At 31.0% G+C, this 27,780-nt stretch overlaps 10 protein-coding genes and 1 pseudogene across 11 annotated transcripts, besides 6 other annotated features; 6 read left to right on the top strand and 5 right to left on the bottom strand.

Annotated features, from left to right (window-relative positions):
* Nucleotides 1–11: part of a mobile genetic element that runs on past the window's edge.
* A 212-nt stretch (nucleotides 12–223) lies between these two features.
* Nucleotides 224–1,528: a mobile genetic element.
* Nucleotides 304–1,432, bottom strand: TVAGG3_0364440 (annotated as a pseudogene). Its single transcript has one exon. A coding segment is annotated over exon 1 (1,129 nt).
* Nucleotides 1,529–2,120: 592 nt separating the features above from the next.
* Nucleotides 2,121–3,680, bottom strand: TVAGG3_0364420 (uncharacterized protein; the record flags this gene model as incomplete). Its single annotated transcript, XM_001307762.1, has 1 exon — nucleotides 2,121–3,680. One exon carries the CDS (start codon nucleotides 3,678–3,680, stop codon nucleotides 2,121–2,123), a length of 1,560 nt encoding a protein of 519 aa, XP_001307763.1.
* A 94-nt stretch (nucleotides 3,681–3,774) lies between these two features.
* Nucleotides 3,775–3,896: a mobile genetic element.
* A 1,995-nt stretch (nucleotides 3,897–5,891) lies between these two features.
* On the top strand, nucleotides 5,892–7,436 carry TVAGG3_0364400 (uncharacterized protein; the record flags this gene model as incomplete). The annotated part of the gene is made up of 1 exon (XM_001307761.1): nucleotides 5,901–7,169. One exon carries the CDS (start codon nucleotides 5,901–5,903, stop codon nucleotides 7,167–7,169), a length of 1,269 nt encoding a protein of 422 aa, XP_001307762.1.
* Nucleotides 7,437–7,489: 53 nt separating this feature from the next.
* TVAGG3_0364390 (HMG-box family) lies at nucleotides 7,490–8,026 on the bottom strand (the record flags this gene model as incomplete). The annotated part of the gene is made up of 1 exon (XM_001307760.1): nucleotides 7,541–8,020. The coding sequence occupies one exon, from the start codon at nucleotides 8,018–8,020 to the stop codon at nucleotides 7,541–7,543; it is 480 nt and encodes a 159-aa protein (XP_001307761.1).
* A 421-nt stretch (nucleotides 8,027–8,447) lies between these two features.
* Nucleotides 8,448–8,485: a mobile genetic element.
* A 1,176-nt stretch (nucleotides 8,486–9,661) lies between these two features.
* Nucleotides 9,662–9,698: a mobile genetic element.
* A 1,413-nt stretch (nucleotides 9,699–11,111) lies between these two features.
* On the bottom strand, nucleotides 11,112–13,803 carry TVAGG3_0364360 (armadillo (ARM) repeat-containing protein family; the record flags this gene model as incomplete). The annotated part of the gene is made up of 1 exon (XM_001307759.1): nucleotides 11,143–13,803. One exon carries the CDS (start codon nucleotides 13,801–13,803, stop codon nucleotides 11,143–11,145), a length of 2,661 nt encoding a protein of 886 aa, XP_001307760.1.
* Nucleotides 13,804–14,131: 328 nt separating this feature from the next.
* Nucleotides 14,132–14,919, top strand: TVAGG3_0364350 (GTPase protein; the record flags this gene model as incomplete). Its single annotated transcript, XM_001307758.1, has 1 exon — nucleotides 14,138–14,713. One exon carries the CDS (start codon nucleotides 14,138–14,140, stop codon nucleotides 14,711–14,713), a length of 576 nt encoding a protein of 191 aa, XP_001307759.1.
* Nucleotides 14,920–15,273: 354 nt separating this feature from the next.
* On the top strand, nucleotides 15,274–16,353 carry TVAGG3_0364340 (methylated histone binding; the record flags this gene model as incomplete). Its single annotated transcript, XM_001307757.1, has 1 exon — nucleotides 15,462–16,274. One exon carries the CDS (start codon nucleotides 15,462–15,464, stop codon nucleotides 16,272–16,274), a length of 813 nt encoding a protein of 270 aa, XP_001307758.1.
* A 512-nt stretch (nucleotides 16,354–16,865) lies between these two features.
* TVAGG3_0364330 (regulation of choline O-acetyltransferase protein) lies at nucleotides 16,866–18,584 on the top strand (the record flags this gene model as incomplete). Its single annotated transcript, XM_001307756.1, has 1 exon — nucleotides 16,866–18,584. The coding sequence occupies one exon, from the start codon at nucleotides 16,866–16,868 to the stop codon at nucleotides 18,582–18,584; it is 1,719 nt and encodes a 572-aa protein (XP_001307757.1).
* A 1,184-nt stretch (nucleotides 18,585–19,768) lies between these two features.
* Nucleotides 19,769–20,968, top strand: TVAGG3_0364320 (regulation of choline O-acetyltransferase protein; the record flags this gene model as incomplete). Its single annotated transcript, XM_001307755.1, has 1 exon — nucleotides 19,769–20,968. One exon carries the CDS (start codon nucleotides 19,769–19,771, stop codon nucleotides 20,966–20,968), a length of 1,200 nt encoding a protein of 399 aa, XP_001307756.1.
* Nucleotides 20,969–21,221: 253 nt separating this feature from the next.
* Nucleotides 21,222–22,510, bottom strand: TVAGG3_0364310 (clathrin binding; the record flags this gene model as incomplete). The annotated part of the gene is made up of 1 exon (XM_051231532.1): nucleotides 21,406–22,510. A coding segment is annotated over one exon (1,105 nt), but the record flags the coding sequence as incomplete, so codon positions are not given.
* Nucleotides 22,511–23,816: 1,306 nt separating this feature from the next.
* On the top strand, nucleotides 23,817–24,735 carry TVAGG3_0364300 (GTPase protein; the record flags this gene model as incomplete). Its single annotated transcript, XM_001307753.1, has 1 exon — nucleotides 23,818–24,402. One exon carries the CDS (start codon nucleotides 23,818–23,820, stop codon nucleotides 24,400–24,402), a length of 585 nt encoding a protein of 194 aa, XP_001307754.1.
* A 577-nt stretch (nucleotides 24,736–25,312) lies between these two features.
* Nucleotides 25,313–25,431: a mobile genetic element.
* Nucleotides 25,432–27,780: the final 2,349 nt, after the last annotated feature.

Raw genomic sequence — 27,780 nt, 5'->3', positions numbered from 1 at the left:
GGATACTAACTACTTGATGATATGTTTCATAAATAATAGAACCTTCTGAGTTTGTGATTTGAAGACGAATCGGATTTTTGATGAACTACGGCAGTTCCAGCTTGAGGTATATGACGAAGATTGCCATTAAATACCTCTTGATGTAAACAAAATTCGATATTTCCTATTTTGTTCCTTAAAAGTTGAATACGAAACGTTCGAATTCGGCTTGGAATTATAAATATAGGGTGTCCAAAGGTGTGTTTAGCACAAACCTGAATACTGCGAATAGAAATAAACAAGTTACATATCTATAAAGTTTATTTAAATATAATAACCATTGGATTCAATCACGCGTTCGCAGCGATCGATCCAGGCTTGAAAGACACGCTTTAAATCATCATGAGAAAATTGCTCAAATTGCTCTCTTACAAAATTTTCAAGATCATCTGGACTCGCGAATTCGCGTCCTTCAGCTCTCTTTTTTAGCGTGCCGAATAAATAAAAGTCAGAGGGTGCAATATCAGGTGAATAAATTGTGTTTGGAACAACTTTGACATTGTTTTCCACCAAGTAATTCATTACCTTATGACTTTTGTGAACTCTTGAATTATCAAAATGAATTGCAAACTTTTGTTTTTGTTGTTTGGATTTCTCAAACTCATCAGAATTGATAATTTGAGTAAGAACATTGTCAATTAGATACTGAGCATTCATCGTATTAGGTTTTTGAAGAATATCAATTGCGATGATGCCATTCACGCCCCAAAAAACCGACAACATCATCATTGGTGTGTCAATTTTTTTCTTCGGGAATGTTTGCGGATTTTCATCCTTCGGGATCCACATGATTTTGGCTTCTGTTGCATATTGAAACCAAGACTCGTCCCCTGTTGCTAAAAAGCGAAACTTCTTGGATTGATACGCACCCAATATAGAGAGGAGCTCTTTCGAAGATTGGACTCTAGATTTTTTTTGAACTGAATTAAGGTTGTGCGGAACCCAACGTGTATACGCTAGTTTGTAGTTCAAATAATTGTGCAGATAATAACTGACTGTTGTACGTGGTATCTATGTCATCTCCTCTATCCTTCTGAGTGATGCTCTTGGGTCTTCATCTAGCGCTTGAAGAATTGCTTTGATTTTTCTTTGATCCGGCGATTTTTTGTCAATTTTTATGATGGGCGCCTTTTTGTTCATGAAGTGATACATCCTAACATGATACGTTACAGTGGAATAGCTAGGAGCATCCATACCGAAGCATTTTACCAATGTCTCGTAGATTTTTTTACAGTCTTTGAATTTTTTTGCAAAAGCGAGGATGTTTTCTTTATGATTCATTAAAAAAATGAAAAAAAATCCCGCCAAAATTTCCCGCGAAACCGCCTCTTGTCTCAAAATTCATTTTATATCCCGGCATGGCGCCAAAATACAACATACTCATCATATACATATATTCATATTTTTTATTATATATTTATAATCAGCATATATCTCCTTTAATAGTCTCATATAGAGCGCTGTGCTAAACGCACCTTTGGACACCCTATATTATAGACTGTATAATTTGAATTCCCATTGATATTTGAATGAGAAATATTTGTTTTATCAATAAATTTATTTTTTTTCATTCAAGCCTAAAAAGAGTTCCTGTTGCTTGAGTGTTGGCAACAAATGAATCAATGACAAAAATAACACTATAATGTGATGAGGAAACTATTAGATTAGAATGAATTGCAAATCTATATACATACGAAAAAGAATTTTTTTACACATGCATGATGCCGGACACAAGAAACACCATATTGGTAAATATTAGATTGAAAATTATAAGATTATGAATTGTCATCAAATATAGAGTTTAATAAAGATGGTCTCGCCATTACATTGAAATCATACATTATATACAAATGATTTCATTCTTATCATTAGTAATCTTACCAAACATCGTTGAAATGCTTTACATTTATTTTTTACTAATTTTATGATACATTTCACAAAGAGTATGTCCTTTTCATTAATTAACAATATCATAATAATGTCAGATCTTAGAATATTTCGAATGGGTATCGTTATGGTACAATGAATTAAATTCACAGAGTTTGAAGTTAGATTCATCAGATGGATTAATTTTGGTTGTATCAATGTTTTCGCCGTAATGAATAAACTGGAAAACAATTATTTGTTGAATTTATTTTGGAAAGTTTTTGATGTGTTGAGCCAAGAATTTTATCATTTTTGTTGCGAACGTGAATAAATATTGATGAACTCTTGAAATAAGAGTTATCTGGAATGTTTGAAACAATATCAAATTCATTTGAGAAAATAGGAAAGTTCTTTGAACATGTTTTGTTATCGAATGATAAACAAATGAAACAATCATTGAATGTTTTATCAACTGTACCTGTGATTGCAACTTTATTTCCAGTGTAAATTAAATCCATGATATTAATTATAGCTTCATTTCTTCTAGTGAATTCAAAACTTTTAAGTATATAATTTCCATTTGATTCGAATTTGATGTTAAGTATATGTTTTCCAAAAACACCTTCTAAGTTATGTTCAATAATAGGTTGTAGATCATGAGGAATAAAATTAGTTTCGTCGGCATCAATCCATGTTACAATTTCGATTTTTGTTGATGTTCCAAAAGCGGAAATTTCAAGTTGAATATTTTCGTTGTATTCTATGATTGGATAGTTTAAATTTCTTACAGAGATGTTTTTGAACAAGATTTTATTGAAAATGAAAGAATCTCCATTACATAAATCATCTCCTGCATTTGAATTCTTTAGATCTATTTGTTTATCTGCAGGTTCAATGAGTTGATAATTGTCATAAACTATTTCACCGTTATTTCTATCTATAAAACAATTTGATATAATTACATTCCTATATAATTCAATTAAATAATTTGCATAATTATTAATAATATTGCAGCTAGATATAACAAATTGGTCATCACCATATAAAAAAATTATTGCAGTGTATGCATTATTTGAATCAATAATAAGATGGTGAAAGTTTCCATTGAATGTTTCAAAATATAACAAATAAGCTATGTTATATGCTCTGTTATTCATAAAAGATGAATATGAAACTTTTGAATTTTTTGGTTGGTTGAGAATTTCAATACCGCCAAATGCATTCGAAATGTTTGATTTATCAATTAATTCATTGCCATTATTCTGAGAAATAGCATATTCTTGAACTTCTATATCAATTATGGATGAATCTATAAAATAGTTAATATTATTATCATAAGTTGAAACTTCAATTTTTGAAAAATGATTTGAAGAAATGTTTTTTACGCAAATTTGATGTTGAACACATGATCCACCGTCTTGGCAAATACATGAATTATCACTACCAGTTAATGAAATGCTATCAAATATAGAATTTGAAATAAGAAATTTAAAATCATTTGATTTTATATATATAATGGAATTATCAAAATTGTCTTGAAATAAGACGTTGTAAACTAATATTTTAGCGTTAATATTGTAAGCAATTCCTCCACTTTCGTTAATTTCTATAACTGAATTATCAAATTCTTGGTAAAATTCTTTCCAAATATCGTAAAAATAGTAACATTTTAATTTAGCCATGAGACCATTTGTTATCGGTAAATCATTATCGTTTGTTTGTTTTATATTTTTAGAAGATTGTCTTGTTCTTGAATAATTCCTATTGAATATCATTGAAAACATGAGGCTGGATGATATGGTTAGTGAAATATCAATGATGATTTGATTTATCAACAATGTCTCTAGAAAATTTTGAACTTTTAAAATTTAAGGGTGTACTTACGCCACTATGGCATTCAATTCAATTGTTTAAGGTTGATTTTCAACGATGCTTCACGCCAGTTGTCAAAAATTTGAATTCAAGTCAGATGGGCGTAAGTACAGCCTTAAAATTTATAGAAATTTACAATATTCAAAAAAAACTTATGTTTTCAGTTCATTCAGAGTTGTTTATTCATAAAAATCACTGATTTACCACGGAATGTCTATTTATAAGACGAAAAATGTTCTTCTGCATATCATCAATTTTTTTAGAAAAACTGCGTGTTGAAGAGTTACCTTCGACGTGATGAAAAGACTGGGTTGCATTCATTGTGGTTCATTAAGTTTTTGGATTTGATTTTATTAGAGACTTGATGATATGTTTCACAAATAATAGAACCTTGTGAGTTTGTGATTTGAAGACGAATTAGATTTGTTTTCAAATCAATATTTTTGGGAATGTCACAAATGATACCAATTTCTTTTGAATAAACTGGAATTTGCTTGGAATCACTAATGTTATCGAATGATAAATGAATTTTACAATCGTTGAACTCTGATTCATATGATTCAGTAACACTTATACTCAGTACTACTTTCTTTTCTGTGTAAAATGATTCTGTAACTGTAATAGATGCTTTGTTTCTCCTTGAAAATTCCAAACTAAAATTATCAGATGATATAGATGGATTTTCTTGTGAATAAGAAACAACATGAAGTGTGTGGTTATAATAAATTTCATTTAAATTATGTTCAAATATAACTGTATTGTCAATTCCAAATGTTTTGTTTTGAGTGAATGATTTAGATCTGTCATCATCAATCCATGATTCAATTGTAATTTCTTTTATTAATGAAGGATTAAAAACAACCTTGACTTTAATATTCTCGTCATATTGTATAATTGGCTTGTTCTCATTTTCAATTGAAACTGATATAATTATCAATTTATTTAGAAATAATAGGTCTCCATTGCATAGTTCTTGTCCGATAAATGAATTGTCAATATCTATTTCTTCGATTTGAGCAGTTTCAAGTGTGTATCGGAAAGAATTTCTTGCAATATAACAATTTAAAAATGTAATAGTACTTGAACTATTAGCATATAAATGATCAACATTGTTATTAATAATATTACAGTCTCTAACTATTATATTAGAATTATCAACTGCCTGAATGAGTATGATGCTTTGCAAATTTGATTCAAATATTAGATGATGAAGAGTCCCTGAAAAATTTCTATGAGAAAAGAGGCACACACAATTAAATCCTGTGTTATTTTTAAAAGTTGAATATGATACATTTGAATTTGGTTCTGAATTGATAATACAATATATTGTAGTGCTCCAGGATCCTGAATTAAAGTACGATTTAGAAATATTTGATTTATCAATAAATATTTTGCCACCAACAAGTACAACTGGTGATGAACCACCTTGAGAGTTGATAAATGATGATTCTATGATATAATTAATGTTAGTTGAAATGATTTTAGAATGAGAAGCATAATATTGGGAAGCAAAATTTCCAATTACATTTTTTACACAGATTTGATGCTGAACACAAGAACCACCGTTTTGGTAAATATTTGGATCTTTATTAATTCTTGTAGTGTTTTCAAAAATTGAGTTCGAAATTAGAAATTGGTTAGCAAAATTTTCAAGTCTAATTATAGCTTGATTATATCTTCCTTGAAATAATACATTGTGAACAAAAATATTTCCTTGGCTTGAATTAATCAAACGATTTTCATGAATATTCTGGTTGATATCGGAATTTTCATAATATTGTTCCCAAATATCATATGGGTAAGCGCATTTTAAATGATTTGATTGATAATATTTTATATATTGATTCATATTTTGTTTATAAATGGTTTTTCTTGTAGCTATATTCAATTTTAAAAAATCGAATATTTGTAAGGTATGTAACTAAATGTGGATCTAAAAAAGGTATAACTAATGTTTAAAAAATGCAACTTCTGTTATCAGAATAGTTAGAACTTGTTAGTACGTTACTTCTTGCACGTATGCTAGTTATAATTGTAGCTATTAAACGCGAGAAAAGTAAGGTAGTTATAATACATTTTATAAAAATATTATTTGAGATGTTTACAAAATTTAGCGACATTGAATGTCTTCAACAAGCGAAGAGTTTAGGAACGAATTAAACAGCGGAAAGCCTTTATTCTCGCTTGAAGTTGATGATGTGCTTATTCAACATCTTTTCCAGAAATTTTCAGAGCAATTAAAGCAACATTCCGAAGAAATCGAAACGTTAAAATCTGAATTAGCGAACCGTCCAAAAATGGAAGATTTCTTAAACCTAAGTCAAGCTGTTGTCTCATTACAGAAGCAATGCAATGATTCTAGCGATGTTTTATCAGAGACAGTTAAAAAATTTAAATCTTCAATGGATTCTAGACAAAATTCAATCAACGATTTGATACAATCTAAGTTAAGTGAAATGCTTTTTTCAGTCAACGCAGCAATTCGAAGCGAACTTGAAGCTTTGGACAAAACACCAGTTTCAACGCAAGAAGCAATCGACGAAGTACATGATATGAAGCTAAAAGTCGCTAAAATGTCTCAAAAACTTGACGATGTCAAAGATACAGTCATCCAAATGGCAGCAGCTTACGATGGAACAATGAAAGTTGACAGATTATCACGAAAAACAGTTCCTGCATGCGTTCGTGTAGCAGCAACTCGAGATAGAAATCAATTGCAACAAAATACTGACGATATCGATAAAATCAAGAAGCAATTGGAAGAATTTTCTCAGACGTTTAATAGAATTTTACCATATGGCGATAAAGAGTTTCCTCAGTTCGCAAAAGGTGTTACATATTCAAGATCTGATATTCCTAAGTTCCCAGATTATCCATATGTCTATTCTTTTAATGATTTTGCACAATATACAGCTTATGTCATACCATTAACAGAAGCCATACTCAGAGAAATGCATTCATATGTCAAGCAAGTGGATGCAACTCTGAGATCTAAGCTTGATCAAAGGGAATACAATGTTAATCAAAATGAGATCCAAAAGACTCTCAGAGCCCTAATCGAAGAGTCAGATGACTACAAGAACCGCAAGGATAACCTGATTTCCAAGGAAAACTTCGACGAGCTTTCCGACCAATTATATTCCATTGTCAATGGTTCATCGAATTCAGCCTGCACCAACACCAGATGCATGGCCTGTGGCAAGTTCGTCCAGCGCACCACAGGCTCGCCCCAAATCTCTCGTGTCGAACAGAAATTTAATGATCGACCGCAGACATCCCGCAGAACTAAGACCTCTCTCGACGAACAGTTCCATGACACAAACTTTGAAGTCCGGTCCGCTTATTCTTCGCGATCTCCAGCTTCAAGACTTCCAGACGTTAGGCACAAATAAAAAAAATCGTCGTTGTGTCATATGGGCTCATTTTCTCTCAAAAATTTTGTTCGACAACGTATTTTAATACTGCCAGTATGATGATCAAAAATGATATTACTTTTCTGATTCAATTTCATTATATGAACTAACTGATTGATACAAGAATTTTCTGAATGAGTTCTCAATTTTTTGAAGGTGAATCTAAAGGTTTTGAATGGACCTCAATTCAATATGTGCAAACAAAATTGAGAGTACATTTAAATGTTTGTATGTAAGTAAAAAAATTATATCACATTAAACTGACAACTTATTTAAACTCAGTGAGAGCTTTAAAAATATTATTAATTTACATAAAAATATTTACAAACAAACATAAATCTAATACAAAATTATTCGTCTTGCATCCGTAATAGGTTGTAACTGACTTCCGATATTTCCTCCCCCATGCCTGTCCTACTTACAATATAAATTTTAGGTGGAGGCAGTGTAATTCCTGAAGTCCCGACATCAATTTCGGGGTCAGGCTCTGTTATTTCTGTGTTAGATTGACTTGTACTGTCTTTTGGAGGTTTGTTTTTGGCTTTAACTTTGCGAATTTTTCTTTCTACTTTACATTTATTGTTTTGAAGATTTCGCGCGATTGAGCTGTAAGACTCTTTTTCCTTGTCCGGCATATTCCGCCAGACACCGGCGAGAATCGACGTGACTTCTGAATTTTTAAGCTCGGGGTGTTCTTTCATGTATTCATTTCTTCGTTCTATGCAAAATATTTGGAAGGCATCAAGGATATACCTTGTGTATGTCTTCGTCTTCATGATATTTGGTCTGTTTGGCTCTGGTGGATCTGTTGGATTTTCTACTTCAGTCATTAAAAATTATTAGATTTTCGTATTGTAAACTTATCAATTCTCAACTTGGGAAAAGTTTAATATCTGAAGCCCCAAAATTAAAATTATAAAACCACTATTAAATTGTATTCGATTGGATTTAAGGGTTTCGTTTTGCGAAAAAAACGTACAATACGCAATTTCGCTAAAAAAACATTTAGCTAGCAATTTCGACCTTTGACTCCACTCAAGACGTCACTTTTTTAATTTTGCGGTATCATATTTTTGGAAAATCTTTATGAATATTATATAAAAAGTCTCTTTAATATCTATATTTCATATTTTTATCGATTTTTACAGTTTTTGCGAAAAGTATTCAATTATTTTTGCTATTTGGTCGGGTAAATGTCAGATTTGCGACATTTTCTGATATGATATTCAGATTCTACGTTGATAATAATGCTTATAGTGTTGTAAACAGAAATTCATCAAAAGTGACACCTCAGAAAAGCTAAAATATTGAATTTTTGGAACTTTTGATAGAGCACGTTTTTAAATATTAATTAAAGTAAATGTATATTTTGTAAAGATTCTTTTTAATAAAAAATAAAATTTTGAAGAAGAACACAAAATCTTCTGAAAAATAATATCACATAAACTCATATTATTTTCTAATATATAACTATTTTATATAAAAATCAAATTCAATGATCTTAAAAGCGAATGATAAACCTCAAAATTTACGAATATAATGAGTGGGAATATAATTCTTATCTATCATAAAACCATATGAAATATCAATTTTTGCTTTACGCCTAATTTTTGGCGACAATTAGCAAAAAATGTTAAATGTTAACACTCAGTCCATTTGAATATGAAAAATAAAATTGACTTTGATTAAATGTTTTTATTTATCATGCAATTCTTCTTGCGACCAAAGATTTGAATAAAAGTTCAAAAAATAAGATAGCTTAAAAAGTAATATACGGTAGTGTTTACTAATAGATGAATAGTATATAAATTCTATTAAAATGGATTTGATCCAAAAAATATATAAAATTTGATCATAAATAAAATCGTTTTAAATTACTTCTTCATTTAAATTATAACAATTATTTTTGGTTTTATATTTTTTTGGATCAAATCCATTTTAATAGAATTTATATACTATTCATCTATTAGTAAACACTATCGTATATTACTTTTTAAGCTATCTTATTTTTTGAACTTTTATTCAAATCTTTGGTCGCAAGAAGAATTGCATGATAAATAAAAACATTTAATCAAAGTCAATTTTATTTTTCATATTCAAATGGACTGAGTGTTAACATTTAACATTTTTTGCTAATTGTCGCCAAAAATTAGGCGTAAAGCAAAAATTAATATTTCATATGGTTTTATGATAGATAAGAATTATATTCCCACTCATTATATTCGTAAATTTTGAGGTTTATCATTCGCTTTTAAGATCATTGAATTTGATTTTTATATAAAATAGTTATATATTAGAAAATAATATGAGTTTATGTGATATTATTTTTCAGAAGATTTCATTCTATATGCCTATGAAAAGTACTCTCAAAACTAACTTTTTCCTAATTATAATTAAATCTAGAATATTGTATTATGCTTAGTATTATTTCATTTTTCTCATTCAATTTAGAATTTACAAATGTCAAAAAATTGAGAGCTGTCACTTTTGATGAATTTCTGTTTATTACAATAGAACCCTCTTGCTATTGTGTCAAAATTGCGAAACCGATAGCAAAAATATCTCGCAATATCAAAATTGAGATATTGAGTGAATTATGCATTATAGAGATTAAAAATCTGATTTGTGAAAACATCTCATCAGTTTCTAGCTAATTCAAAAATCTTTACTATCTTATTCGATTAAAATGAAAAGGGAATAGTTTCATTATGCTTTAAATGACAGCCTTATAATATAATCATAGTTTTCGCTCAATATGCAGCATTTTTTTTCGAAATCTATGGTCAATATCCTAAATACTGATTGCTTTGCATTCATATCTCTTACATTTTCTATACCCACATCACTATTCATTGCTATTCCTATCTTTTTCATTTTTGTTTGTTTCTCATAATTTCTCAAAAAACACGATAACTTGATATTTGTAAATATCATACTTTATAACGTAAATAAGAACTTGACCTATTAAGAAAAGCAGTAATGAAAAGAAAATCTGAAATTCATAAAAATTACAAGTTTCTGATGACAATTAGCTTAATTAAACCAGGTACAAGATTATATAATTGTATTTTCTATCCAATTATCCATATAATATCTTATCCAGAAAAAATAACTTGATCAATACCAAATGATTTTTTAACTAGTAAATAAAGTATTTTCTTTACACACACATTGTATATCATAGTTTTTTTTTGGTTTCGCAAAACATCCAAAAACAAATATGCTATAAAAGTGACAATTTTAGCAAAACGAAACCCTTAATTGGATTGCTAGATCTCTTGCGTTTATATTAATAACTTGTAAACCATTCAAAATCAATCTCTAATATAATGAGAAAATATTGACCTATGAAGTATAAATATGATTCCAGAACTTAAGGCTCTCAATTTCAAATGATTTTAAAAAATTTTGGAATTTTTTACTGAAATAGCTCTCGTTTCAAAATCATGTATTAGTACTGAAAATAAAGTGACAAAATATTTCTGAGTACCTTTATAACAACAAGCCTTTCGCAACGTAAATTATCTCGGAAATTATTTTATTGATGAAATACAATGAACACTCGTAGATGAAGTTTTATTTACGATAACCGCTTTCTGTTGAAATTTTGATAAAAAAATCGATGTTGACAGAAAATTCATGAGCTGAAAAATTAACTTTATAAACTGTGATGAATAAAAAATGGACCTTATTTAGACACATTTTCTCTTTTTCGTTTCAGATCTTAGTTCGAATATTACGTTTCTTTTCTCTTGATTAATTTAATTTATAGTGAAATGAATTATACATTACATCTAAATCTTATTTGCGATTGAAATTATATATATAATCACATAAAATAAAATTTCATAAATTGTTTTCTTGAATAATGCTAATTACTTCAAATTATATTAAAAACATGTGCATATTCTATATAAATTCGTAGTTTATAAACAAAAAAATTAAAATAAATTTAATAATATTGAGACATCATTTCTCCAATTAATATTCTATGAGTTTCAGGAATATTAGGTTCATCAAGGATGTATTTACCAACAGCATTCTCTATCATACAGATTAATTTCACGATTTCATTTCTTAACGAACTATTTCCTGATTTGAACATTTTATACAGTGTTTGATAATATTTATCAGCTCCAACAAGTAATTCCTCGTTGCAATAAGGTATAATTCTTGACAACGGAGAAATAAAAATTGTATTTCCGCCATTTTTATCAGAAAATACGATTTCTAACAGTTTTGGATCTCTTATTGACTGCGATATATCAGATATCATCTTTTCCTGATATAAAAACGTTTCTTCTGTCATTGAATTTATATCATTCAAAAATTTCTGGAATAAAGCCATTTTCTCGGGTTCATCTGCTGTAGTAAATGTTTCTATGATGGGTGAGTAGTCAATTGAACTTGCATTCTTCTGTTTTTCCAGATGATTTTTCATTTTCAAAACTTCTCTAACGAAAGGAGCCAAAAACTTCTTTACTTCGACTCCCTGTTCGCAAGCAGCTATTTGGACGAACTTTGTATAGTTCTTACAAATAACTTTCGCTAAAGAAATCGAAAGAAATTCGTGTTTTCTGTCGCAAATTTTGACAACCAATCTTTTCACAGTTGTCAACGAAAGAGAACCAGAAGCAGTTGGAGAATTCAGTACGGCAAGGCAGAATTGCTCAACAGGAAGACCTTTTGGTGTTGATTCTCCTACATCTAAAGCTGATGAAACCAAATCTTCTTGTTTTGACTCAACAATAAGGGCATCGAACAAAGAATCGCTTTCAGGGAGATTAGAAAGGTTCAGCATCAATAGAATTATGCCTTTCAAGTGGGTTTTGAGGACTTCTGGGTACCTAAGTATGATATCATGGAGTAAACCAGGCGCAAACTGGGCAACTCTTATATGAAATGTCTCACAGGCTGTTAATATGACCTCAACAACGTTATTTGGATCAAAAGGAGTGTTTTCTGTGATTGCATGCGAAATTTGTTCGAGATAAGTGAGTTTTTCAAGCCAACTTGCACGTTTTATGACATGTTTTGGTATTTTGGCTAGTGGATGCTTGTGTTCTAAGCTCATACTTGAAGAATTTTTCTGATTTGAAAAAGAAAACCGTAATTTCGAATCAGAAAATGCACTTTCAGGATTCCTGTGAACTTTTAGTGACGTATTTGTTGATTTTGGAGACATATCTGATTTGAAAATTGAATCATTTTGATTTGATAATGAAGAATCATGGTTCTGTTGATCATAGTCTTCAATTACATTCTCTGGTTTCACTTGTGGCTTGTTTTGTTTAGATTTCTTCAAAGAATTTTGTTTTTTACTATTTGCATCACTTTGGAACTTCGAAGAAGCTTTAGAAATAGGAGAATCCTTTATTTCATTAACCAAAGAACTTGTATTTGTTGGAATTTTTTCATTTTGAGATTTAAGAGTTTTCTTTGGTTTATTTGAAGTAGAAATAGATTTTTCATCACTTACTGCTTGATATGAAGGACTGTCATCATGCTTTTTTGATTTTTGTTTTGAATCTTTTTTATCTTTTTGATTATTTTCTGAAGAAGAAGAGTAAGTGTAATCACTGTAATAGTAATAGCTGTAATATCCGTAGTCATCTTTAGATTCAGACTTTTTACTTGTTTCCCGTTCAATAATTTCTTTTTGTTGAATAATGCTACTTGTTTGAGTAATTTTATCTGATTTAACACTAACTTTTGATTTGGTCTTGGAATTACTAAGGCTTGAGCATGATTTGACGTCGCTTGCGGAGATATGACTCGTTGAATTTTCTTGAATGCTGTGTAAAGAGGACATTTCGTTTTCTTTTTGCGATGACTCGTAATTTGGTATTAAAAGTGAAAATATCTCCTTGGAATTTTTAATTTCAGGAGCAAGTGACGAATTATTGCTTTTTAGAAGGCTGAAGCTTTCTTGAGTAATGGACGCTGATATTGGCTTAATACATGAAATGCTTTGTGATGAATCTCGTGATAATTTGGTATTATTGAAGTGAATATTTTTATTTAGAAGCTGAGTAGCGTCATATGATATAATAACCTTGTTATATGTTTTTATGAGTTTATCTTGGTCCGCATTTTTTAGTATCTTAAGTGCTGCTTCACGGATTTGTGACATTGGATCATCCAAAAGAAGAAAGATAGGAGAAAGTGGAATAACATTTGCAAAATCTATTAAAATTTCAAGAATGAATTCGCGGACTTGGAGTGATTTTCCATTCAAAATTATGTTTTTTATTGTAGACCAGTATCTTTTCGGCTCAATTTTATTAATAATGATTTTAATAGCTTGTAATGATGATGTTGAAACATTCCTATTTACAGAAAGTAGTGATGAAGCTATATTTTGTAAAGCAAATTCGACATTTTGTATTGAATCTATGTATTTTTCGAGCAAAATCAGTATGTTTGTGCAAGCTGAAGAACGAATTTTGTAATGTGGATGAATTATCAATGGTGTAAGAGCTTGATAAACTAAATCGCAAGAAATAAATTGTGATTTTGGAGTAGAAAGCATGTTCTGAAGTTTGTCTAACGACGCTAAAACCTCTTTTGTGTTTGAAGATTTTAGATCTTCGATCACCTGAAATTCATCCATAAAACAATAATAAACTTATTCTCTCAAAACACATAAATATCAGCAAATTAATAAATGTCGAGTTAAATGATGTGTATTGGCATGATTAAATTCTTATTTTGAAATTCAATTTTTTTCAAACAGAGTTAAAAATGATTTATAACTTCAAAAACATAGATTGCATATGATTTTAATTCAGTTTCCCTCAAATATTTAAGTTTTGGTAATAACCTTGCTTTCCTCTCAAAATTTTAACCACATATCGAGAATTTTATCTCCTATCCAACTAATGCAAAATTATCATAAAATTTTCAAATTTTAACTTTTTTTACTTTATTCAAAATAAAAAAAAAATATGAAGCAGTGCAAAGTTATTCTACTCGGAGATTCTTGTGTTGGTAAAACAACACTCATTCATAGATATATATCGGGCGAATATAGAAATGATTTTAAGGCTACCTTGGGTACAAATATTACTACAAAAATTTATACAAAGGATGACAAAGACATTGAGGCTGCAATTTGGGACACAGCAGGAACAGAACGTTTTAAGTCAATTTCTTCAATTCATTATCGTGATGCGGATGCTTGCATTTTAGTTTTCGATTACACATCCTTAGAAACTTTCCATAACTTATCAAATTGGAGACAAGATGTATTAAGCAGTGCGGGAATCAAAAATCTTGATAGTTTTCCATTTATAGTTGCTGGAAATAAATGCGATTCTCAATTCGATCGTCAAATAGAAGAATACATGGTCAAAGAATGGTGTGACAATAACAATATGAAATTCTTTTCTGTTAGTGCGAAAACAGGTGAAAATGTCAACGAATTATTTAATACAGCAATAGAATCATGTCTATTCAAAAAGAATTCTCCACCGCCACAAAAGATCGATATCCAAGATAATAAGAAACGATTTTGCTGTTGATACACAGTTGAAAATTGCAAAAATTTAAAAACAATTTTAATTGATTGCTTTTCAATCATCAATAATAGAATAATTGATGAATATGGAAAAATTTACTCGATTGAATCGTTATTTCATTAATTTTATAATTCTTTCAATATTATACTGATGATACTATTTCATATGTGTTTTTCTTTTGTTTCGATAAATGTTATCTATCTTACTTATTTTTTACATTTTTATTATAAATATTTCAAATTTTCAGAAAAAGTTGCGTCATCGCAAGGAAAATGAAATTAGTGAAGCGATTCCTAAGAGAAATAACGGATATAGGAAATTTAATTTATTTCCTTATATATTGATTTAGATGAAGTGGAAATCCGTCACATTGTTATAAGTTTAGCACAGTATGCTTATCACTAGTTGATAAGTAGAATAAGGGTAGATTTATTGTTTCAATAGGAGAAAAAAATCTTTCTTTTAGTTAAGAGTTACTAAATAGTAATAGTTGACACAAGCTCATTATCATTGTATACTCAAATTGTTAAAATATATGATTTGAAGAATGAATTTTCCCAGAAACTTTTTACCGACACGTGCATTTTATTTTAAATGCCGATTTGTATAAAACTAATCAAGTCTATATAATTGATTCATGATGTCCTTTCTTATTTCAGTAAAGATAAGAGATTAATCATATGTATCACGCCTAAAAAGGATGAAAAATACTTTCTCCAAAAAAAAATATTATTTCAAAAAAGTGACAAAAATGACTGAAATAGATGATGAAACTTTATTTGGAATGATACAAAAATTATCAAATGGTGTAACAGATGTTGAGCCATTAGTCACAGAACTCATGGCAGAATTTGATGCCCTTTCTTATTCAAGAAATCCTCAACATGCAACTACTTTAAACGCAAACTATGCTTTTGTTTTACAAAAAATAGACCAGCTCATTAAAAGTTCCCAGGATGTTATTAATTTGGCAGATAAAAATCTAGAAAACGAACAAAATAATAATGAAACCGATATTCCTCAAACAAATCAGAACAATGATCAACCAAAACCAACTCCATTACAGAAACTCATGCAAAAATCGCGTTATATGTTTGAATATTTCATTTCAAGAACAATTCTTGTTTCTCAACTACCTTATCCTCCACTTTGTGGCTCAATACCAGCTGATCCGAATCAAAAGCTCGATATATGTGATTTCGTGGCCGCTAAATTTGAAAATGATTATGTTTTGTCTTATATCATCGGATACGAAGGTGATGATTACATAATTTGCGATGCAGATAATGATGAACCTCAATGCAAAACAATTTCGCCGAAACAAGTGATTCCTTTACCAAAATCTGTTCCAGACCGTAATTTCAGTCATGCAGAGTATTCAAATGGTACAAAAGTTCTCGCTCTTTGGCCAAATGACGAGGATGACTGGACTTCTCTGTTTTATCCAGCAGTTGTTTCTGCGACACCAACTTCAAAGGATCCGAACTATACATTGATGTTTGATGGGTCAGAAGTTCCGATGCAAGTTAAGCAGCACTTTGTTGTTCATGCTCCTTCAAAATAGAATTTATTTTCAAATTATTTTTTTGTTTTTTTATTTGTTATACATAGAATGTAATCATAATAAAAATTACCAATGTTTGTTAACAATACACTACTTCTAATATATCAATATTTCATAATATTTTTTATTAATTATAAATAAAGCATTATAAATATCGAACATTGAATATTTACCTATATTAAGTACGTTCTGTATGCTTTTTATTTTAAAATTCAGATTATTTTTTTGGAAAATAATTTCGAACCCAGGATGTGTATGTGTTTATTCTTCCATCATAATCATATTGATTATATATTTACAATTTTGAAGCAAACATATATTTGGAATTCCTCTGATGAAAATAATGAAAAATTTCAACCTTTGATAAAATTAATTCAAAATTTGAATGTTATTTGAAAATATTTCAAAAGAATGACATATCAATATCTTTAAATTATGCAATATCTTCAAGCCATAAATTTGATTGTTTCTTTCAATGTTTATATTATTCAATTTGTGCAAAGCTACTTCCTTTGATTAATACTTGAGAAAAACTATTATTAAGGCCAAATTATTTTTGAAGTTATATATTCAGAAAAATTTAACTACAAAATGCTTTTATTCCTGCTTGCCCATATCCTTCAAACTTGCTTGCATGAATCTATTCATGCTAATGTCTCCAAACAATTCGAGAATGTACAACATAAGAGATCAATTAAATCGACAACATGGGCAAATATTCGCATTAAATTTGATTACAGGTATATGGATGGGACAATTAATGATGGATTGACATGTACTACAGTTAATCAAATTATCACATGGCAAAGTAAAAGTTATGCATGCAAACCCGCGGATGTTTTAAATTATTCCCAAATTAGAGTTGCAAAGATGACAATGGAGAATGTTCGACAGTATCTTCAAAAGTTATTGAAAGTCATTCCATTGGCGAGTCCAATAAATGTTCAAAACTATGATAGATGGACAAATTATAGATTACCATACAGTATATCCAATATTGATCTATACATGGCAATTGTTTCAAGGCCATATGATGATTTAAGTTATATTATGGCGACAGCTGGATCAAATATTTATGAATCTACCTTTTATAGACCAATCCAAGGGGCAGTTTTCTTGAATCCAAGGTGGATTCCGAGTTCTCCTCAAAATGAAGACTCTAAGAATAATAAATTTTTCTTTGTTATTGTTCATGAGATTTTCCATGCGTTAGGAATTGCTGCTAATATGTTTCCACTATATCATCCATATGAAATTTCAACACCTTATTCATCAACATTCTGCTGGTTAAAAAAATCTGGAAAGGTTATGAAATTCATTACAACACCATATGCTCATAACTTTGCAACAAAGCAATTTGGGACAAAAACATTTGTTGGCGATAACGGGACATGTCCATCCGGTATTGAAATCGAAAATACTGAACTTGGAAGTCATTTACCAGGAAGAGTATATATGACAGATCTAATGACAAGTATTAATATTCAGACTGATGCAGGCCCATTTACAAGACTTACTGATGCATCAATGGCATTATTGCAAGATACAGGAAATTACAAGGTAACATGGACTATGGGTCAGCCATTAGTTTGGGGACATCCAGAATCAATTGATGGAAATCCTATTAAAGATTTTGCAATCGGACCTCCTCAAAAAACTTTTCCATCAAATTATCAATTTGATTTTGGAGCTCATCATAAGTCTTATACTGGATTTGATTACAAGTTTTATGGGCCATCTAAAACAGGTGCTTCATGGAATTGTGCAGATTTATCACATCTTCAATATCAAAATGTTAAAGATTATTGTGCAGGAAAGTTATTTTATAATCCCAATAATCAAGAGAGTATTGGAACCAATCAAGAATTTGATTACATTCCTTTCTTCTTTCCAAATCATGTTTGCGGTAGGGGAGAAGCTGTCATTCCAAATACATTGAATGATTTGAATATTCTTTCTGGGGAATATAAATGTAATGGAAATTCAAGTTTCACAATCAAAATACCAACTAATACAAATGGCAGAGGAAAAACAACAGTAAAATGCGACTCATCAAATGTTGGAATGATAACTACAGGTAAGATTTTAACCACAGATTCCTATATTCAATGGAAATATTGGTGTCCACCTCCTGAAAGATTTTGTAGATCAGTGGCATTGCATGAAATGAATTTCAAGAATAATCCTTTCCTTAGTTATACCAAACAATTAGAAGATGTTCCTAATCCAATAAAACCTAATAGAACAAAACTTCAGACAGCCACTCCAATGGTTCGATTAAAAACGGGAGTCAATATCCCATTTTTGTAAACATAAACCTTGAAATTCATATATTGACATAACAGCCCAAGCATTGAAAACAAGCCAATAAGAGTAGCTTTGAACGTTGTGAAATAATTAGCCGTGTATGTTTCATACAGAGCCGTAAAATCAGATTTTATTATCTGATATCATTGAGGGGAAAAAATCGGTTATAATTTTAAATTTTGCAAATTACCTCAGACTTTTCAGAGGATTGAGTGGCAACTCAATCCTCTGAAATAGTCTGTGGTAATTTTTAGTCTCTACACTATTTCAATATAAGCTCCATTTTTAAACAGTTTTTAAAAATCGAGCATTGAAAAGTGTGATGAGACTTTTAGTTTAAATATAATGTTTTTTAACACAAACTTTGAATATTACTACCAAAAATGAAAATGTATGGAAGAAATATCAACATGTTCATCTTCTCTCAATTTAGACGATCACCAAAAGAAATTAAATGTCAGATTGATAAAAAATGGTCATTATTATTTTCATTTATTCTAAATTTTTACTAACATTTCATCAACATATGATATTTCGGTTTTATTCAATTTTTTGGGAGAAAAAAAAATTCAAAAACACTCATTAAATAGTTATGATAATAATGATGTTTTAATAATGTTTTGCTGATTAACTCAAAATTTGGGGTTAATATCCTTATGTTTTTGTATTTAATTGTGCCAAAATCTCGTTCCAGCTCGTTTGGTTCTAATTACAGTGACTCTAGTATACATTATGTGAATATGACGCATCAAAGAACTCTAAAATCCACAATTTGGTCAAACATTCGTATTTCTTTCGACTACAGATACATGGATGGTACACTTGATGATGGATTAACATGTAATACGATTGGACAAGTAATAACATGGCAAGGCTACACTCTTACTTGTGCATCAGAAGATATTCTAAATTCTTCTTCAATTAGTGTTGTAAAGCAAACACTGGAGAATGTCAGAATATACCTTCAAAGATTATTGAAAGTCATGCCTTTGTTTCGTTCTATATCTGTAAAAAACGATATTTCTTCAACACGGTATTCTTTACCATATAATGTTTCAAATACAGACTTATATGTTGGAATCTTTTTTAGAAAATTTGGAGATACATCCACTGTTGCTTCATCTGTAAATATTGAAAATGAAGATGTCTTTTATAGGCCAATACAGGGTGCTGTTTTCTTAAATCCCATGTTCATTCCAACAAAAGTTGAAAGTGAAGAGAATGCAGATAGTAGTTTTTTCCCTGGTGTTATTCATGTTATGTTCAATCTATTAGGAATCTCAAAAAATCAATTTCAAAATTATCATTCATACGAGAATTCATCAAAATATTCATCAATATTCTGCTGGCTGAATATATCTGGAAAGGTAATGAAATTTATTACAACTCCATACGCTCATATATTTGCAACAAAGCATTTTGGAACAGATACTTTTGTTGGTGATAATGGTACATGTCCATCTGGTATTGAAATCGAGAATAGTGGTGGTTCAGGAATAGCTGGAAGTAGCTTGGAAGGAAGAGTATACATGACAGATATAATGACAGGGTTAAGTCTTCAGCAAGGAGGTCAATTTAATCGCTTAACAGATGCATCAATGGCATTATTGCAAGATACAGGAAACTATAAAGTCACATGGTCTATGGGTCAGCCATTAGTATGGGGTAATCCAGAATCAATTGATGGTAATCCTATAAAAGATTTTGCAATAGGATCGCCTCAAAAAGTTTTCCCATCAAACTATTTCTTAAATTTTAGCGCAGCAGACCAATCATATACCGGTTTTGATTACAAGTTTTATGGTTATGCTAGTTACAATAATCAATGGAATTGCTCGGATTCATCAGTATCTATATACCCAAAAGTAAAAGAATACTGTACTGGGAAATCATTTTTTAATCCTAATAATGAAAAATATATTGGATCATTAGGTGAATATGATTTCATGCCAATCATAAATCCAATGTACGTTTGTGGTACAGGAAAAGCTGTAATTCCTAGTACATTGGAAAGTTTGGATCATTGTGGAGAATATAAATGCAATGGTTATACAAGTTTTACCATTAAAATGCCAACTGACATGGCTGGTGGAACTAAAACGATAACTTGTAATTCTTCAAATGTTGATGTACTAATTTCAGAGAAAATTTATGTAACATCAAATCATACAGGGTCTTATTATCCATTAAAATACTGGTGTCCGCCACCAGAAAGATTCTGCAGATCAGTAAAATTACATGAAATGCACTTCAAAAGTGATCCATTTTTAAATTCATCAGTGCAGTTTGATAACGATGAAGAGGAAGATATACCATCACCCACTCCATATATAACGGCAACTCCAGTTATTCGTATGAAAGGTAGATCAAATTCTCCATTTTTGTAATCTCATGATTTATCCTTTAAATCATCTAAAAACTAATTGAAATTGTCATGGATAAATAATTCACACCATTAAATTGTGATGAATAACTACCATTCACCAATTAAAAACTATTTACTTTGCAATTCAATCAATTGTGAAAACGATAGTAATGGATATAAGAATGTTTGTATTTTAACATTATCAAAATCGAGTTTGTAAAGCAAACATTAAAAATTAAAATGCAAAAATGAATTTTAAAGGCTCAATTTATTGAAAAACGTTTGTAAATAAAAAGAAGAAGGGACTGTATATTAATTTTAAGAGAAAATAATTATTATCATTTTTAAAATAATCAATGATCATATTTCGTAAAACTTAGAATCCCATTGGCTGGTTACCACGTGGCTGAGATGCCTTACCGTATTGGTGCTGCTGTCCTCCCTTGAGGTTGAGGTCGACTAAGCCGCCGAAGTCGTTGATTGGCTTTGCCGGGGCCTTCTGCTGTGGCTTCGGCTGCTGCTGAGCCATTGGCTGAGCGAATCCGCCGGCTGGCTTTGAAGCAGGTGGAGGATTAGAGAAGTCGAGGAGGTCCATTGGAGCCTGCTGCTTAGGAGCTGGTGCTGGTGAACCGAAAGCGTTGAATTGGTTCTGCTGTGGAGCTGGAGATCCAAATGCGTTGAATTGGTTCTGCTGTGGAGCTGGAGATCCAAAAGCGTTGAATTGGTTCTGATTCTGGGCTGGCGCTGGAGCTCCGAAAGCGTTGAACTGGTTCTGCTGTGGCTGTGGCTGGGAGTTGCCAAATGGGTCGAAAGTGTTTTGTTGGCGTTGCTGAGCTCCTCCGAATGGATCGAATGTGTTCTGTTGGGCCGGGGCAGTTGGTGCTGGGGCAGCTCCTGCACGTGGATCGAAGTCGAGATCGTCTTCGTCTTCTGAATCTGATGGAGGTGGCTTAGATTTAGCAGATGGGGTTGTATAATCGTCATCGTAATTACGAGTGTTGCTATAGCTATCATTATAGTTGCTATTCATGCTGTAAGAGTCCTGATATCCGCCACCAAATCCAAATCCTGTATTTCCGGAAACTGCGCCTGTAGCACCTGCGAGCTTCTTGGCTTTCTCACGTTCCATCTGATATAAATCGCTATCGTTGACTAAGTTGATGATATCTTGGGCTTTCTTTCTAACAACAGCTTCGAGGGCAGCTTCCTCTCCAACTTCATACATGTGGAGGGTAGTAAGCTGCTGGAGCTGGCCGAGCATTGTTCTTGTATCAGAACGGAATGCTTCTGGGCCGTTTCTAAGAAGATACTCTAAAAGTAACAGGGATTTCTGGACGTGTCTGATTTCCTTAATATCGCCCATCTGATCCCAAAGGGCCTTTTTAACATTCTCGCATTCGTTGTAATTGTAGCTGATGCGTGCAATTTCTTGCATTTGTGTATTTGCAGGACCCCATGGGTCGTCATTTGTTGCTTCATAAACCAGCTTTTCGGCCTCGGATTTTCCTGTGAAGAAATAACCTGCCTGGCGTGTTTTCTCTTTGGCAAAGCGCCAAACTTGCATTATTTTTTATGGTCACAAACCGCCGATTTCATCGTCGATTCTGACCATTTTTAGCCTATAGAAATATGAGATAATATTATATGGTTTGGATGGATCAAAATAAGTTCATTATGAAAAACGGACGGCTAAGTATTCAATTGTAGCGTAATTTTAGAATCAATTGCAAATTATCGATAGAAATTTATTAATTGTAAATGAATAATTGGATCCGTTTTTAACCTCATTTCCTTTCAATGTCAATTTTTTTATTTGGAAGTGAATTGCTAATTTTCCATTAATAAATGCAGAAAATTGATTTATGCATATAATGACGTGCTAATATCAAATTCAAACAAGAAGTGATATCACTTCTCATTATTTCATCGCTCGGATAATAGCTTATTGAACTTTTAATGATAGGCCCTGAATAAATAATAATATGATATTGTCCGAAATCATTATCTCATATTTAGATTTTGACTTAATCTGCTTTATATCGTATTCAAAAGCTAAGCATTTGTTCATTATTTCGGTACTACCATCGATCAACAAATGAAATGATTATATGATTCAATAACCATTTAGCGCAAACTCCTTAATTTTCACTACAATGATCGCGAATTTTACCATTGATAATTTTCATCAATTTATCTAAGCATACACATAACTTATACATCAAATGTTAAAGTTTTAATATCCAAAAACAAAATTTCACTGAGTATTTTAAGAAATTATTTATAAGAAAAATAAGTAGCGCATTCAATCTCTCAGTATTGAACTATTTACATGATTTTAAATTTATTTGCGCATAGTTATTATCTCTAGTTTATATTATGAATAATATTCTTAACATTCACCATAGAGTTGAATCAACAGTAAGTCGATTTGATTTACATCTCTGAAAAATATCAAATCCTATCTATTATTTATACAAAATTAACTTGAAAACATATATAGTCGTAATTTTTTCTTAATTTTATCTTGCTATTGAACATAATACGACATAATGTAATATGTTTTCATAAGAATGTGTATTCTTTAATAGTATGAAGTACTTAAGTGCTTTTGTGTTATTTGATTTAAATTTTCCATGATTTTAACTAAATTGTATCATTGAAAGAGAGAAGTTCGGATACATGAGTGATATTCGTTCGATAATATGATTGGCGATTTATCAGATTATTTTTTTCGAAGTGGAAAGGGCAAAAAAAAATTGTCACAAAATTTTTACAAGTCGTTAAAAATTTCTGCAATAAAATATGTTGTTTATAAGCTGAATTTGAATATTTACAAATTTGAAATTTTGATCATCTTGTCAAATTTAAACAATGAAGGCTTTGGAAGAAATTCAATGTCGCGTGGTTGTCATTGGAGACTCTTCGGTAGGGAAAACATCTATTCTCAATAGGATCGTTCAAAGTCCATTCAACCCTTATGAATTAAGCACAGTTGGTGCAAATTATCAAGTTATCAATCGAGAAGAAAATGGTCAAAAACTCGAAATTCATATATGGGATACAGCTGGACAAGAAAAGTTTAGATCGCTCAGTCCAATTTATTTTAGAAACTCCATTGGTGCAATCGCTGTTTATGATCAATCAAATAAATCAAGTTATGAAAACTTAGAAATGTGGATTAACATGTTTACAGAGATAGCAGGTACAGAATCTATAATCGTTGTTGCTGCTAACAAATGTGATTTGGTTAATAATTGTGAAATATCGTTAGAAGAGGCTACAAAATGGTGTCATGCTAACAATTTCGAAATATTTCAAACTTCTGCATCAAATGGCCTAGGAATTGACGAACTTTTTGATCATTTAGTTAAAGAACTTTACAGAGTGATAAATACTAAAAGACTAACATCAGATCATGTTAACATTAATCGAAAAGAAAGTGGTTGTGGTTGCTGACCCTTTTCTTTATTAATAAATTGTATTTTTTTGTTAAATAATTCCCTTTGAAAAAAATCTCAATGTATTTTATTAATAATCTATTAAACTCTACGATGAAATGGCATTTTTCCATCTTATGATAAATACTTTGCCTAAAATGCATTAATAAATCATAATGGTTATATCTGTTAGCAGAATAGATGTGCACACGCAAGTTTTATCTGATGATTATGATTGAATATTATTGTTGACCATAGTGAAACAAAGTAAATAATACATTTATAAAATATATCTCACATTGTTATTGAATTGATCTGATTTCCAACTATTTCTGCCTGAATGTATCAAAAGGAGGATCCAATCAACAAATAAAATTGAAATACAAAAAAATGTTAAATAAAAATTAGATAAATTTGAAAATTATAATGATAGCATTTACAAACAAAGCTAAAGATTATCATCAATATATTTCATTCATAAATTATTCGAAAAAAATTTATAAACTTCTTGGATTACAAAGGATGGTAACTTAAGTATAAACTTGTACACCTTTTTAATATTTTTGGCACTACTAGAATCACCATCTGGAAAAATCAAATCAAAAATAAGAGCTGGAACAGCTCCATTTGATTGTAGTAGAAGAGGTGAAGAAAATAGCAAGAATATAATAATTGGATATTGTACTTGAGGCAAAATATTTCCAATTAATGTAATAAAAAATATGATAAATGATATTATGATAAAATATTTCATCCATTGCCTTTTCATCCTATGTGAGCTTTTATTTCGGCTAATTTTCATAAATGGAATTAAATAATAAATAAGAAGAAGACAGAGAAAACTCAAAAGCATTAAAAAAGTGTCAACTAATTAAAAATAAGAATGAGGGGAAAAGTGGGGGGAGTGGGAAAAGGCTTTTCAATTTAAAGGTGCACTTACGCCCCTATGACAAGTCCTTCAATTCAGATGTTTAAGGTTAATATTCATTGACGCTTCACGCCAGGTGTCAAAAATTCGAATTAAAGTCAGATGGGTGTAAATGCAGCCATAATATTTTTAGTTGATACACCTCTATTATTTGTCAAATTAACTCTTGACTCAAGAAATTCTAAAGCTTCTTTGCAGTCATTTTGTCTTGCATAGTCAATTGCTGTTTTGCCAAAGTAATTTGATCGATTAAGATCAACTTGATAAGTGGAATATTGAAGATCTTGTCCATTCCAAGGTCAGAAATTCTTGATATTTACTTCTAATGGTCTGTCTACTAATTGCTAATCTAGATAAATGAAAAAAAAATGTAAAATTGCTTTCACGAATAGAATTCAGTGATAAAAACTTAATTAATTATTTTTTATTTCTATTGGAATATAGAAGAGTTGAAGCTGTTGAAGGAAGTATTGCGCCGTGTGAAATAAGAAGTTCGGCTGTTTCTTTACTGTTTTTCGTTGATGCATAATGAAGAGCGGTTTTTCCTTCTCCATCTTTTTCGTTGATATTCGCCCCATGTAAAATAAGAAGCTCGGCTGTTTATTTTCTGTTATGTTCTGCTGCATAATGAAGAACGGTTTTTCCTTCTCCATCTTTTTCGTTGATATTCGCCCCATGTAAAATAAGAAGCTCGGCTGTTTATTTTCTGTTATGTTCTGCTGCATAATGAAGAACGGTTTTTCCTTCTCCATCTTTTTCGTTGATATTCGCACATGTGCAAAGCAATCCAAAAATATCAGAAAAGTGTAATTTTATTGCACTTGATTATTTTCGATTCAAATATTGTTCAACATTAGAAGCTAAAGGAATCAATTGCATAGTAGATACCTATTTTATGATATTATTATTTTATGATATTTCAATATCAATAATAAAACGAATTTCTTATAAATAAAATCATCAATTTGGATAATCAAGTTGAATGTTGGTTTTAGATTTTATATTTAAAGTCTTTTTACCATATTTTTTAAAAAAATTCTAAAAATTTGGTTAATATTAACGAGTTTGTTCTCATAGGGATGCGACGATTTTACGCCATGACCGTTTAAAAATAGAATAATACGCCATTTTTGGGGCCGAATGGCGGGTATAAAGTACCCGCCATTCGGCCGAATAACAAAACAATACAAAATTATCGCCGTCCTTTTTTTTTCTTTCTTTCTCTTTTTTTTTCTCTCTCTCTCTCTTTCTTTTCTCTTTTCTCTTTTTACTCCTCTTTCTCTTTTCATCATTAAACGTAGAAAGATATATTAATATTATTTTAAAATAAAAAAAATAAAGAAAGTATAATAAGTAATTATTTAGTTATCGATATATATATGTAAAGTGATAATCTGAGGATAATCTGAGGAGGAGTCTGAGGATTAGACCGAGGAGTAGTTTGAGGAGTAGTCTGAGGAGTTTGAGGATAATCTGAGGAGTAGTCTGAGGATTAGACCGAGGAGTAGTTTGAGGATAATCTGAGGATAATCTGAGGAGGAGTCAGAGGATAATCTGAGGAGGAGTCTGAGGATTAGACCGAGGAGTAGTCTGAGGATTTGAGGATAATCTGAGGAGTTTGAGGATAATCTGAGGAGGAGTTTGAGAATTAGACTGAGGAGTTTGAGGAGGAGTCTGAGGATTAGACTGAGGAGTTTGAGGATAATCTGAGCATAATCTGAGGAGGAGTCTGAGGATTAGACCGAGGAGTAGTTTGAGGATAATCTGAGGATAATCTGAGGAGGAGTCAGAGGATAATCTGAGGAGGAGTCTGAGGATTAGACCGAGGAGTAGTCTGAGGAGTTTGAGGATAATCTGAGGAGTTTGAGGATAATCTGAGGAGGAGTTTGAGAATTAGACTGAGGAGTTTGAGGAGGAGTCTGAGGATTAGACTGAGGAGTTTGAGGATAATCTGAGCATAATCTGAGGAGGAGTCTGAGGATTAGACCGAGGAGTAGTTTGAGGATAATCTGAGGATAATCTGAGGAGGAGTCAGAGGATAATCTGAGGAGGAGTCTGAGGATTAGACCGAGGAGTAGTCTGAGGAGTTTGAGGATAATCTGAGGAGGAGTTTGAGAATTAGACTGAGGAGTTTGAGGAGGAGTCTGAGGATTAGACTGAGGAGTTTGAGGATAATCTGAGCATAATCTGAGGAGGAGTCTGAGGATTAGACCGAGGAGTAGTTTGAGGATAATCTGAGGAGGAGTCTGAGGATTAGACTGAGGAGTAGTTTGAGGATAATCTGAGGAGTAGTTTCAGGAGTAGTCTGAGGACTAGTCTCAGGACTAGTCTGATGAGGAGGACTCTAAGGAGTAGTCTGAAGAGTAGTCTCAGGAGGAAGATCGGAGGAGGAGTCTTATGAGGAAGATCTGAGGAGTAGTCTGATGAGGAGGGGTCTAAGGAGTAGTCTGAGGATGATGAGTAATCTGA

This window comes from Trichomonas vaginalis, chromosome V, assembly GCF_026262505.1.
Source record: "Trichomonas vaginalis G3 chromosome V, whole genome shotgun sequence".
Taxonomy (NCBI): domain Eukaryota; phylum Parabasalia; order Trichomonadida; family Trichomonadidae; genus Trichomonas; species Trichomonas vaginalis.
This window is presented reverse-complemented; position numbering and strand designations above follow the sequence as displayed.